The sequence below is a fragment of the Hypanus sabinus genome, chromosome 4 (assembly GCF_030144855.1).
Source record: "Hypanus sabinus isolate sHypSab1 chromosome 4, sHypSab1.hap1, whole genome shotgun sequence".
NCBI lineage: Eukaryota > Metazoa > Chordata > Chondrichthyes > Myliobatiformes > Dasyatidae > Hypanus > Hypanus sabinus.
Genome location: NC_082709.1, coordinates 80,406,329 through 80,419,755, shown reverse-complemented (window position 1 = coordinate 80,419,755; position 13,427 = coordinate 80,406,329). Strand labels below are relative to the sequence as shown.

The 13,427-nt window shown below is 38.7% G+C and overlaps 1 protein-coding gene across 1 annotated transcript in view; it reads right to left on the bottom strand.

Moving 5' to 3' along the window:
* Positions 1 to 13,427, bottom strand: part of LOC132392132 (interferon alpha-1-like) — a 35,263-nt gene that overhangs the window by 21,616 nt on the left and 220 nt on the right. Inside the window, exons 2-3 of the mRNA XM_059965981.1 lie at positions 13,072 to 13,161; positions 4,353 to 4,592 (exon numbers count right to left, since the gene is read on the bottom strand). Coding sequence (XP_059821964.1) covers positions 4,353 to 4,592; positions 13,072 to 13,161 — 330 coding nt within the window. The remainder of the gene's footprint in view (positions 1 to 4,352; positions 4,593 to 13,071; positions 13,162 to 13,427) is intronic.

The window sequence follows — 13,427 nt, the reverse complement described above, 5'->3', positions numbered from 1 at the left end:
GTTGCATCTGTATTTACTAAGGAAACTGGCAAGGAGTCTATGGAGATAAGGCAAACAAGTAGTGAGGTCATGGAATCTATACAGATTGAAGAGGAGGAGGTGCTTGCTGTCTTGAGGCAAATCAGAGTAGATAAATCCCCAGGACCTGACAGGATAGTCCCTCGGACCTTGAAGGAGACTAGTGTTGAAATTGCAGGGGCGCTGGCAGATATATTTAAAATGTCGGTATCCACGGGTGAGGTGCCGGAGGATTGGAGGATAGCTCATGTTGTTCCGTTGTTTAAAAAAGGCTCTAAAAGTAATCTGGGAAATTACAGGCTAGTAAGTTTGATGTAGTAGGTAAATTATTGGAAGGAGTACCAAGACATAGGATCTACAAGTATTTGGATAGACAGGGACTTATTAGGGAGAGTCAACATGGCTTTGTGTATGGTAGGTCACGTTTAGCCAATCTATTAGAGTTTTTCGAGGAGGTTACAAGGGAAGTGGATGAAGGGAAGGCAGTGGATGTTGTCTACATGGACTTCAGTAAGGCCTTTGACAAGGTCCCACATGGGAGGTTAGTTAGGGAGATTCAGTCGCTAGGTATACATGGTGAGGTAGTAAATCGGATTAGACATTGGCTCAATGGAAGAAGTCAGAGAGTGGTAGTGGAGGATTGCTTCTCTGAGTGGAGGCCTGTCACTAGTGGTGTGCCACAGGGATCAGTGCTGGGTCCATTGTTATTTGTCATCTATATCAATGATCTGGGTGATCATTGGATATATTGGATCAGCAAACTTTTTCGTATTTTTGCTTAACGTTGTTGAATATCGTCCACATTAACACCGGCTTTCTATTTATGCATGGGGTCCATTCAATGTAAAATACTGATTTATGTACAGAAGAGTACACTAATATGGCTGAACATAGGGTTCAATCAGATAATGAAAACATTTATGGTCAGATTGTCCATGAGTAATTCAACTGCAAATGCCTGTAAATGTATTTCAATATATACAGTATATAATTGCATGTTATAGTGGACTACAATTGTTTGTTTCCTGGAAATTCAGAAACAGCATATTTAAAATGAGCCTGATAGTGATCTTGCATGCCACATTCATGAACACAGCTTAAGGGAGTTTGTCAGGTGAAACTAAATAGGGCCAGTGTCTCAAGTGTGCCTGTTAGCGATGCCCATTCTAGACAGTTACAACTTCAAAGACTTCTTCAGCTTCTCAAGTATATGAAATTCTGAAATCATCAATAGTCATTGGTGGATTTTTGCAAACATCGGCATGTATTGTGGTATTTTTTTATCAAGTCCAGAACACAATGAAAATTCAAAGTGCACTGGACACAAAATGCACTTTATGTTCTGAGTTTTGCATTGGAGTCGCCAGATCTGGATAAATTGCAAGGGAATAAAACTGCAGAATCAGTCAAAAATCCCTACTTGCATTGCGTCTGCTTTGGTCCCTATCAACATATACATCGGGATTATCTGTGTTAAACTTGCAGTATAAGAGTGGGCCACAGATATTCAAAAGAATTGAATGAATTGAATTTATGAATGATCTGCGGTTTTTTTTTAATCTTTTAATTGTTCACCGGACACAAGTGCCACTGGCAATGCTAGCATTCATCTCCATTAATACACACCACAAACTGTCTTCTCAGGGCACTTCCAGGATCGATTAAGAGGCAGCCATATTAACGTATCTAGTGTCACATGTGAAAGGCTAGCAGATTTCTTTAACCTGAAGTAGTTCTTTTACTTTAGTTTCGTGGGCACCTTTACTCACACGAGATTTTCGTTCCTGTGTGCATTTCTTGAATTTGAAGTTCGTAGCAGCTGGAGTAGGATTTGAATTCCAATATCTGGATCAATAACCTAGGTTTTTAAATATTTGCCTAAGAATGGAAGCATTATGGTTGTGAACGCCAAAATGGCAGGCCATGCAAAGGAAATAAAAATGATGAGCTCAGTGAAGTACCAGGTTCATTCTCAAATTCCCCTGAATGTTTCTCTGAAGACTGTGATTTTCCATACAGCAAAAGATAAAGTGACCAATCTTAGACAATCATAAGTCCTCAGGGTTTACAAAACCCATAATGGATGGTTTCAAAGCCCTGGATGGACATATCAAACTGAATATCAAATAATAAAAAGAGTTGGAGTTGGAACAGACCACCTCAGATTTGAGCTCTCAACCATCTAAACATATAATCTCAAACTGGCCCTCTAGTCCTTAATACAACTTTTAGAATATAATTAGCATAGAATATAAAGCAGTACAGCATTAGACAAGCCATTCAGCCCATGATGCTGTATCAACCGTGATGCCAATTTTTACTAAATGTTCTCCTCTGTAACATCCATATACCTCAATTCCCTTCATAACCATGTGCTTAAATTCTTATCATTTTCTTCCTTACAAGGTACTATCAAATGACCATGGAAAACTGTGTAGAATATATTTTTATGAACAAAAGGAAAGTCACTAAAGGGCAGTGAGTATTGCAGTTGAATGACTACACAATGTAGATGAGTTGGAATCATATTGAAGGAACAATAAATAGCACCCACCTTGCCAATGAAAATTTGACCATTGGAGGATGTAAAATTGAACCAACAAAATAAAAATATGAAAACAAGTATGAAATGATTTGTAAATTATTGCTGCAACAAACAAATAAAATACTTAGATCTGGAACATACAATGTCGAGCTTAATGAAGAAACAGTTAGCAAGAAAAACAGCAAACAGTAATTTTCAACAAACTTGGAAGTTATTCTGGTAACAAAAGTTTAAAGTTTCGAAAGAGATAGAGAGTGAAAGCAACAGAGGGCAGGATGGGAATTCAAAGACATTCATCAGAAGAACGAAAAGTGGCCTGACACAAATGGGTAATAAATATAATTTCGGTGTAATGCTTAAAACAATTTATTTGTACTAAAATATTTTCTTCCAGGATAAAATTTTCTGTTTTTTAGAAATATTGTTCTTCAATTTATAAACATCAGTTACATGTAAGAATTAGTATTTCACATTGCATAAAACTAATATTTCCTTGAAGTAATCGCAATAAATAAATAAATATAAATCGGAGCATCCTAAAGTGTGAAGCCAAAATGTAAAGGTCAATATTTCTCTGGGTTTGTTGTCAATCAAACTCACTTTAAAGGGCTTGAAAACATTATCCAATCTTGAGGCAGTACTCAGCTAACCTCATCATCCTCAAAGCGAATATGGAGCAAAGCTAAATGTGAAACATGTCTTATCTCTAGCTGCTTAACTCTATAGCACTTGCTTTTGGAATGACAGCACAGAGTTCAACTCGCAAGATAATATCAATATTAAATTTACATTACATATTGTAAACATGTTATTTTCAATAATTCTTCATGGAATGCAATGGTTTGATGTTCATGCTTAATGTGCACTTTGCCATGACTTATTTTGCAAAAGAGTAACATGAAGTTATAATGATTTAATAGAATTCAGAATTGACACAGCTCTTCGGTCATTTCATTCAGTTAGAACATGAGAAATGACAAAGGCAATAATGCAAATAGTGTTCTACAAATTGAAATTGCTGTTTATAATACAGTATGTTAGTTCATTATGGAAGAAATAATGTCAGCTTTTTTCATAGATCTTTCCCAGTGAATCCTTAGCATTCCACCAAACACATACTGAAATAATCATTAATGTAATTATAATAAATAAATGGCTATCATTATTATGTTGTGTAAAAAATGCCTTTGAAATTTATTCAGTTGTTCCTGCTGATTTTTGCTTGTATGAAAAGAAGCTGCTGTAAATGGCTTCTGGTCTCAGCTTTGGTTATTTCCCAGGCACATGTATTAAATTGCTAAAAATGTCAAAGCAAAACATAAAATACAATGGAGAACAGGATCAGAAAAAAGTTGCAGAAGGTTGTAAACTCAGCCAGCTCCAAGCCTATCTGGCATCCAGGACATCTTCAAGGAGCGATGCCTCAAAAAAAAAGGTGGCATCCATTGTTAAGGACCACCATCACCCAGGACATGCCCTCTCCTCTCCTCACCACTATCAAGGAGGTGGTGCAAGAGCCAGAAAACACATGCTCGACATTTAAGGAACAGTGTCTTACCCTCTGTCAGCACATCTGTGAAAGTTCCAGGAACCCATGAACACTATCTCACTATTTTGCTATCTTTTTGCACTACATATTTATTTTTATATCTCTTATTTTAACTTATAGTATTTTTATGTATTATTTTGTACTGCTGCCTCAAAGCAGTAATTTTCAAGACATATGTCAGTAACAATAAACCTGATTTGGATTCTACATCGGAATAATACAGTATACCTGCTCTCTTACCTTCTGTTTGAGAAACTTTCTCAGCTTCTTGAAGTATTTCCTAATTTTGTCCTTTCCTCTTGACCTGGATTTTGAGCTTGGTTTTCTTATACATGCTTCCAGCTCTCTGAGTTGCCGATCCAGAAAAAGTCTGAAATGTTCCACTTTTTTCCTAGACCAAGCGACTGAATCCAGGTTCATGCTGTAGACATTGGTGATTTGTTGCAATGTTTGATGAACAATATTGATACCCTCTTGGATCTGTGCAAAACACATGCAGTGGTGTTACAGATCTTCCCAGCTAATACCTCTTTAGTATTTATCAACATGAACAAGAAATTAACAAACAGGAAAACATAAAACTGGAAATGGTTTGTTTTTAACAAGTAGAATTTGAATCTGATGCACGTGGTTTGGGATTGCAAGCCACTAAGGCTACGTCCATACTAAACTGGATAATTTTGAAAATGCCAGCTTCGCGTAAAAACGATAGACATCCACACCAAGCGTTTTTTGAAAATACCTCCATCCACATTAAAATGGGTATTTGGGTGAATCTCCTCCTACTGGGCATGTGCAGGACACATCTACAGAAAACAAACGACATGTTTGGTGTCGAATCTTGCTGAGAAAGTGCATGTTTGTGCAGTTACAGACTAGAAAAACTTAAAAGAAAATTGCCAAACGACAGACAGCTGTTGGCTCTCGCACAGGATGACTTAAAACTAAATAAAACAAATACTGGAGCATATGGAGGCAACTGACAGGGAGTTCACGGACAGTATGACCCGGCTGACGATGAACATTGAAAAACTGACTAACTCTGTTGCAGTAATAAAGCATTTTGTTAAATGTATAAAACATGTCTGCATCAGTGTTATCTTGTATTTCCATACAATGTTACATTAGGCTGTTACACATCTATTGTCAGAGAAGTACTTGCATAAATAGGTAAACCAACTTCATACGAGCAAGGACAGAAAACAGGGCAAAGTGAGTGTACTTATTTATTCAGTAAGTTATGGGTCAAAGTATTTGGTGAGTACATTTCTAACTCTTCTGGCTTCAGTCTCATTGTCGTCTGTTCTGAACTTGTTAGGTTGCGTTCAAGAAAACAATGAAATGCCGCGCTGCTGCCACCGTCTGTTCCGGCACGTCATGACAGCATTTCTAGAAATCTCCGGTTACCCCGTCAACACTATTCTGCACAATCGGCATTTTAAATTTACACACTCTGGAGGACGTTTTTGAAAAGTTCTGTTTTTGGGAGAGGAAAACGCTGTTTCAGTGTGGATGGAGGGTCAAAATGAAGAGAAAAAGCGTTGGTTACAGATTTATCCGGTCTAGTGTGGATGTGGCATAAGTTAACAGCAAATAAAAACAGAGTGCAAAGGGGACTCATAGACAAAGCTTCCTAGGTGCCTAAAGATTAGCATTAAAATGAAACAGAAACAAGATTGCAAATGAGAGGAGTACAGAGGATGTCTATACTGGATTAACTATTCATGAATCACAAAATGTTAGTAGGCAAATGCAACATGTAGTTAGGAAGGCACTGGCACGTTGACCCTTATTCAAATAACTTTGAAGTTTAGAAATACTTTGACATCTATACAGAATATTGGTGACACCATATCTGAAAAATTGTGCACAGTTTCGGTCCTATTATTTAAGGAAGGAAATTCTCTTTTAAATTGGCATCAATATGGTTGGTGGGATGGAAATATATCTCTACCAAATGAGATGTAAGGCGCTCCTTCTTTCATCTAGCCTGCAGGTCACCCTTGGGCAAGGTGCAGCACCTGCTTAGCCCCCCCACCCCACCTGAGTGCATACCATGAGTCCTGGTTATGTGACCACTGACTTCAGACAGACTATCTCTGAAGAGTATTGATAATGGTTGGGGTCAGCCCTGTTGTAAAGGCACTGCCCAGAAGAAGGCAATGGCAAATTACTTCTGTAGAAAAATTTGCCAAGAACAATCATGGTCGTGGATAGACCATGATCACCCATGTCATAAGACATGGCACATAATGATGGTGATGATGACGGGCACAGATATTGTGAACAGAAGTGTTTGTTTCTGTGCTGTAATGTTGTATGTTCCACATGAACAGACCAAAGTAGATCCATGAAACTAATTCTTGTGATGAGACAGTTAGTCTATCATGAGCAGTTTAATTTGAATCTCTATTTTTGGAGCTTAGAAAAATGAGGTCTTATTGGATTGAAACTTCTAATTTCCATAGGGGGCATGCTAGGGTAAATCTTAAGATGCTTCCACTAGTTGGAAATTTTTGAGTAGAGGGATGTAGTTACAAGCTAATGTAATTACAAGGACAGTGATTTAAAACTGAGAAACTCAGGCATTTCTGCTCATATAGGGTGGTGAATTTCTGGAACCCTTTAGCTTTGAGACTTGCAGATGAGAGGTTATTAAAAGTAGTTAAAGGGAAAGCAGACACATTTTTGCAAAGTAGGAGAATTTCTAGGGTAAGTGGAAGTGGCATTGATGGAGAATTGAGGCTCGGGCAGATAAGCCATGATCACATTGAAGATTAAGGCAGGATTCAGCTGCTCAGTACCCTACTCCCGTTCCTATTTTCATGTGTGTTTTTGTGTGATTAACATCAAGTTCACAAATCAGCAGGGAATCAAGCTAAATATAAACATGCAGCGTTGAACTATTAAAATAAGTAAGGCTGACAGAGTCCATAAGAAAATTAATTGTTTACACCTTTCAAAATGGTTTTCAAATATAACATAGTCAGCTTACACTTCATATTTTTGTAGTCACATTTTTTGTATGTATGACCCTGGTTGAGATTTAATTAAATCTCTTTCAATTTTATATAAAATTATGTCATATTATGCAATCTTCTTTAATGTTGCTTTATCTATGCATCATGAATTAACCTTTTCTCCTTGCATGGTGATTTGTGGTTGGATGGACTTCCTCAGCCTCAGTGGTGGCGTATTCATTTATATGGTCTCTAGGCAGGGGTTCCCAACCTTTTCTACGCCATGGCTAATACCATTAAGCAAGGGACCCTTGCGTGGTCCACCCCAGGTAATGAACCCTAGTAGATAGCGGGTGATGAGTATTGGTGACTCCCTGCTACCAAGAAATTCTATGGTAGTGTAGTGTTTAACACAGTGCTTTACAGTACAGGTGACCTGGGTTCAATTCCCACTTTTGCCTGTAAGGAGAGTGTGTATTATTCCCATGTCTGGCTGAGTTTCCTCCGAGTGCTCCAGATTCCTCCCACAGTTCAATGACATGCCCGTTGGTAGGCTAATTAGACTCAGATTAAATCAAAGGTTGCTGGGCAGTGTGGCTTGATGGCCTGGAAGGGCCTAAACCACATTGTTTCTCAATAAATAAATTTAAAAAGGAGCTGAAAATGATTGAAGGGTAATATTTGCTCTATTGCATAAAAGAGGAGCAAATTAAAATTCATTCAAAGGTAATTAAAGTTTACTCTACTGCCTGCATACACTTGAGAGATAGAATGGCCTCCTTAACTGTTAGGTCAAATTACCCTTTTATCATCAAAATTTCATCCTGAAAGTGATGCTGTCAACACAAACCTGCTGCAAACTGTTGCAGTGAGAATCACTGAGTGAAATTAGGCTAACAGAATGTTGCAGAGTGACAGAATGACAGGATGTGTGGTGGTAAATGAATTGAAATTTCAAGGAGTTTGAAATTAAAAAGGAGTCAAATATTTAAAGAGAGCAAGGCTGAATCAGATAAGAATATAGGAAGTAAGAGCTGGAATAGACCATAATTAGTCTGTCTTGCACCCAGTAAGATGAAGGATGATGTCTAACCTCAAGTTGGTTTCCCAACCCATCCACATAACTTGAGATTCCTTTAGACCCACTTCAGCATTGAAATTATAACTGAATAATCAAAGCCTCCTGGAAATAGAGAAGTGACAGACTCTGAGTTTGAAATTTCTCCTCATCATAGTTCAGAATGGATGACCCCTTATCCTGAAACAATGCTGCCTGTTTGCAGATTCACCAGACAAATGAACCTGCCTTTCTATATCTAACTTGACAATCTCTTTCAAAATGCCACATCTCAAAGGCATCAAATTTCTTTCTTTTAAATTTGTGAATATTCTCTAGGAAATATTGCACTCCAGGAAATAAAGCTGATTAATGAATGCGCACCAACTGAAAAGCAAGGTGCACCTTGTGCACAGAATTAGGTCAAAACTGCAAAGTGTACGTCAGATGTGAACCAAATAAAATGATGACAATTTGCAACTAAAGGTGTTTATACTTGCACTCCAAATTCCTGCTTTCCTGTCATTAGCTCTGTGGCCTCTGTGACTTGCCGTAGAGCATAAGCTTCTTGGGTTCTTGAGCACCTTATTTACTAAGCATCATCTTAACTTGACCTATTAAGTTCCTGAGTGCTTTCTGTCTAACATTGTCATGTTAATTGTGACTGGCATGGGTTTCCTGCATTCGATGATTGTTTAAAAGAGTACTCTCGTTTGTTGCCTAAGCGGTTAAGAATTAGGGGGTTAGGGCAAGCCTTGTGGGATAATGGGTGTAAGGGTAGACCTCTTTATAGAATACATAAAACTTAGGCTTATGGCATAAGGGGATAAAACAAGAAGGGAAGGAATTATTTTGATATGAATTAGAATTGGCCATACTATCATTAATTATTCCTTATATCCTGTTGGAAAACTTCAATCAGTTTTGTGTACGTCTGTCATAATTATGAAACAGTTGAAAATATACTATTACAGGAGTAAAGATGTTATATCTGAATGCAGGTATGATGTAGTCGGCATAATGGAATCGTGACTGAAAGATTATAGCTGGGAGTTTAATTTCCAAGGATAAACATTGTATTGAAAGGATAGGCAGGAAGACAAGAGGGGGTGGCATTGCTCTGCAGGTAAAAGATGACACCAACTCATTAGAAAGATGTGACATAGGATCAGAAGATGTCATTGTGGATAGAATTAAGGAACTGCACGGGTAAAAAGACCCTGATGGGAGCTGTACACAGGACACCAAACAGCAGTAAGGGTGTGGCCTGCAAATTACAATGGGAGAAAATGCACGCCAAAAGTACAATGTTACAACCATTATGGAGGACTTCAATACGCAGGTAGACTGGGAAAATCAGGTTGGTGCCGGATTTCAGGAGAGGGAATTTCTAAAGTGCCTACGAGTTGGCTTTTTAGAAAAATCTGTGGTTGACCCCACTAGAGTATCAGCATTCTGGGATGGATGTTGTGCAATGATCCAGAATTGCTTAGAGAGCTTAAGGTAAAAGAACCCTTAGGGGTAAGTGATTATAATATAATCAAGTTCACCATGAAATTTGAGAAGGAGAAGCATCAGTATTACAGTGGAGTAAAGGGAATTACAGAGAGGAGTGGGCCAGAGAAAGAACACTGGCAGGGATGATGGCAGAGCAGCAATGGCTGTATCTTCTGGAAGCAATTTGGAAGGCACAGGATATATACATCCCAAAGAAGAAGAAGTATTCTAAAGGAAAGATGGCACAACCATGGTTAACAAGAGAAGTCAAAGCCAACATAAAAGCCAAAGAGAGGGCATAATATTGAGCAAAGATTAATGGGAAGTTAAAGGATTGGGAAGCTTTTAAAAATCACCAGAAGGCAACTAAAAAGTCATTAAGAAGGCAAAGATGGAATACAAAAGTAAGCTAGCCAATAATATTAAAGAGGATGCCAAAAGTTTCTTCAGATACATAAAATGTAAAAGAGAGGTGAGGACGGATAGTCAACCATTGAAAAACGATGCTGGAGGGGCAGTAATGGGGGACAACAAAGTAGCAGATGAATTAATTAAGTATTCTGCATCAGTCTTCACTGTGGAAGACACTAGCAGTGTGGTGGAAATTCCAGGTTTCAGGGGTCATGAAGTATGTGAAGTTACCATAACTAGAGAGAAGGATCATGGGAAACTGAAAGGTCTGAAGTTAAATAAGTCACATTGACCAGATGGTATGTAATCCAGAACTCTGAAAGAGGTGGCTGAAAAGATTGTGGAGCCATTAGTAACTATCTTCCAAGAATCACTAGATTCTGAAATGGTTCCATAAGGCTGGACAATTACAAATGTCACTCCACTCTTCAAGAAGGGAGAGAGACAGAAGAAAGAACATTACAGGCCAGTTAGTCTGACCTCAGTGGTTGGGAAAATGTTGGTGTTGATTATTAGGGATGAGGTCTCAGGGTATTTGAAGGTATGTAACAAAATAGGCCACAGTCAGCATGGTTTCCGCAAGATAAAATCTTGCCTGACTAAGCTGGTGGAATTCTTCGAAGAAATAACAAGCAGGACAGACAAAGGAGAATTGGTTGATGTTGTGTACTTGGATTTTCTGAAAGCCTTTGACGAGGTGCAACACATGAGGCTGTTGAACAAGCTATGGTATTACAGGAAAGATTCTAGCATGGATAAAGCAGTGGCTGATTGGCAGGAGAATAAAGGGAGCCTTTTCTGACTGGCTGCCAGTGGCTGGAGATGTCCACAGGGATCTGTGTTGGTACTGATTCTTTGGAAGATGAAATTAATGGCTCTTTTGCAATGTTTGTAGACAATATGAAGATAAGTGGAGGGGCAGGTAGTTTTGAGAAAGTAGACAGGCTACAGAAGGAGTTAGGGAGATCAGGAGAATTGGCAGAGAAATGACAGATGGAATACTGTGTTAGGAAGTGCATGGTCATGCACTGATAGAAGAAATGAAACAGTTGACTATTTTCTAAATGGAGAGAGAATACAAAACAACTGAGGCACAATGGGACTTGGGAATTCTTGTGCAAGATTCAGTAAATTTTAACTTGCAGGCTAAGTATATGGTGAGGAAGGCAAATGTGATGTTAGCATTGATTTCAAGAGGACTAGAATATAAAAACAAGGATGTAATGTTGAGACTCTATAAAGCACTGGTGAGACCTCACTTGGAGTATTGCGAGCAGTTTTGGGGCCCTTGCCTTAGTAAAGATGTATTGAAACTGGAGAGGGTTCAAAGGAGGTTCAAAAAAATGATTCCAGGATTGTATAGCTTGTTATATGAAGAGCATCTGATGGCTCTGGGTCTGTATTCACTAGAATTCAGAAGCATGAGGGATGACCTAATTAAGACCTATCGAATGGTGAAAGCCTTTGATAGACTGAATGTGGAGAGGATGTTTCCTATAGTAGGAGATCCTAAGACAATAGGACACAGCCTCAGAATAGAGGGGTGTCTTTTTAGAACAGAGATAAGGAGGAATTTCTTTAGCAAGAGAGTGATGAATCTGTGGAATTCATTATCACAGGCAGCTGCGGAAGCCAAGTCTTTATATATACTTAAGGCAGAAGTTGGTGGAGTTTTGTTTGGTCAGGGCATGAAGGGATGCGGCGAGAAGGCAGGAGATTGGGGCTGAAAGGAAAATTGGATCAGCCATGATAAAATGGTGGAGCAGACTCGATGGACCAAATGGCCTAATTCTGCTCCAATGTCTTCTGGACTTATGGTTTTATTACATTGCGAAGCATATAAGTTTGAAAGAAATCAAATGCAGTCTTCTTTACAATATTTGGGGGTTGATTGTTTTCCGTGAACAACTTTATTAATTTATGGGGAGTGATTTTAACTTAATTCACAGTATCTTCTTTCATTACTTGCAATTTATTGGGCTTTTTTGGCGGGTGTGCAATTTAGTTTTATTTGAAAGAGAAGTAGTAAGGTGTTTCCCCAATTCTCTGCATCACACTCCGGTTCAGTTGGAGGTGGTAATGCACCTTTAAGTTGGATTGTTGACTGTTATTAAAAGTGAGAAATGCCTTAGTGGTGTCATTGAGATAGAGAGAATTAATTGTCTCGCGGTGTTGCTCCTCCGAGGCTTTGCTAGTATCCCTGTGTCTAACCTCCTGTTTCTGTCTCTTCATGGAGATTCTGGGTCTTTGGTCAAATCGTGAGTCTGCCGTCCGCAGCTGGGCCCAGTCTTCTGAGAGCACACCATGACATTTCTATCTGCTTGTTGTACCACTAAAGAAATGTTATGCCCTATTGCAAACAAGCGTAGTAAGATAGCACTCTAAGCCAAAATATTTACCAGTTCATCAGTGTTTCTCTTCTTACCAAAATGAATCTCCTTACGTTATTCAACTGCCATTCTCCATGTCCCATGTAAATTTCTTCCTTCTGCTTTACTGTGTTTCACTTTGAGCTCACCTTGCTTCCTCTTCACGTCTTAATTGTTCTAGTTAGTTTGCTACCATAAAACAAATGTGGATATGCCACCATCTAATGTTTTCATCTATAAAAGATAAGGAATATAACTGGGATATCAATTATAGCTAACTAATCAGCATTATTTATCCCCACTGTTTCTGACCTTTAATCACTAATCCATAAAAGTTAATGCATACTCACAATACTATGATCTTATTTCACATCGTAACTTTTATGATGTAGCATATAAATCACCTTTATGACAATTCAGGTATATTGCTCCCTCCACGCTAAGCCTGATTCAAAACAAAACCTTCCGCTAGCCTTGATATTCTTAATGGAATGGAGATGTTCAAAGCTTATAGGATATAGAGAGATAAATGAGATGCTTTTAAGGAACTGAAAAAGAGAAATACTTCTGCCATCTTGACAGAGATGTGGGCAATGGACATTGTAATCAGTTGTAGTTCAGGGTTACAAGGTGGGAATAGAAAATAATATCCAGGTTACACTCACCTGTAAGTGCTTTGTAAATTTCACCAGCTTCAGGGGCTTGGATTTCAGAGAGAGCCTTTCTGTCACACAGTGCCGCGGAAACGGGCCACCCTGGGAGGAGAAGTTAATCTCTGTTAGAGATGAAATACTGGGGATGTCCGTTTTATTACTTATGCAAACTTGCAATGCCAAACAACTGTCGGCCCTACCCTATCATAGAAACATAGAAAACCTACAGCATAATACAGGCCCTTTGGCCCACAAAGCTGTGCTGAACATGTCCCTACCTTAGAACTACCCAGGCTTTACCCATAGTCCTCCATTCTTCTAAGCTCCATGTAGCCATCCAGGAGTCTCTTAAAAGACCCTGTCGTTTC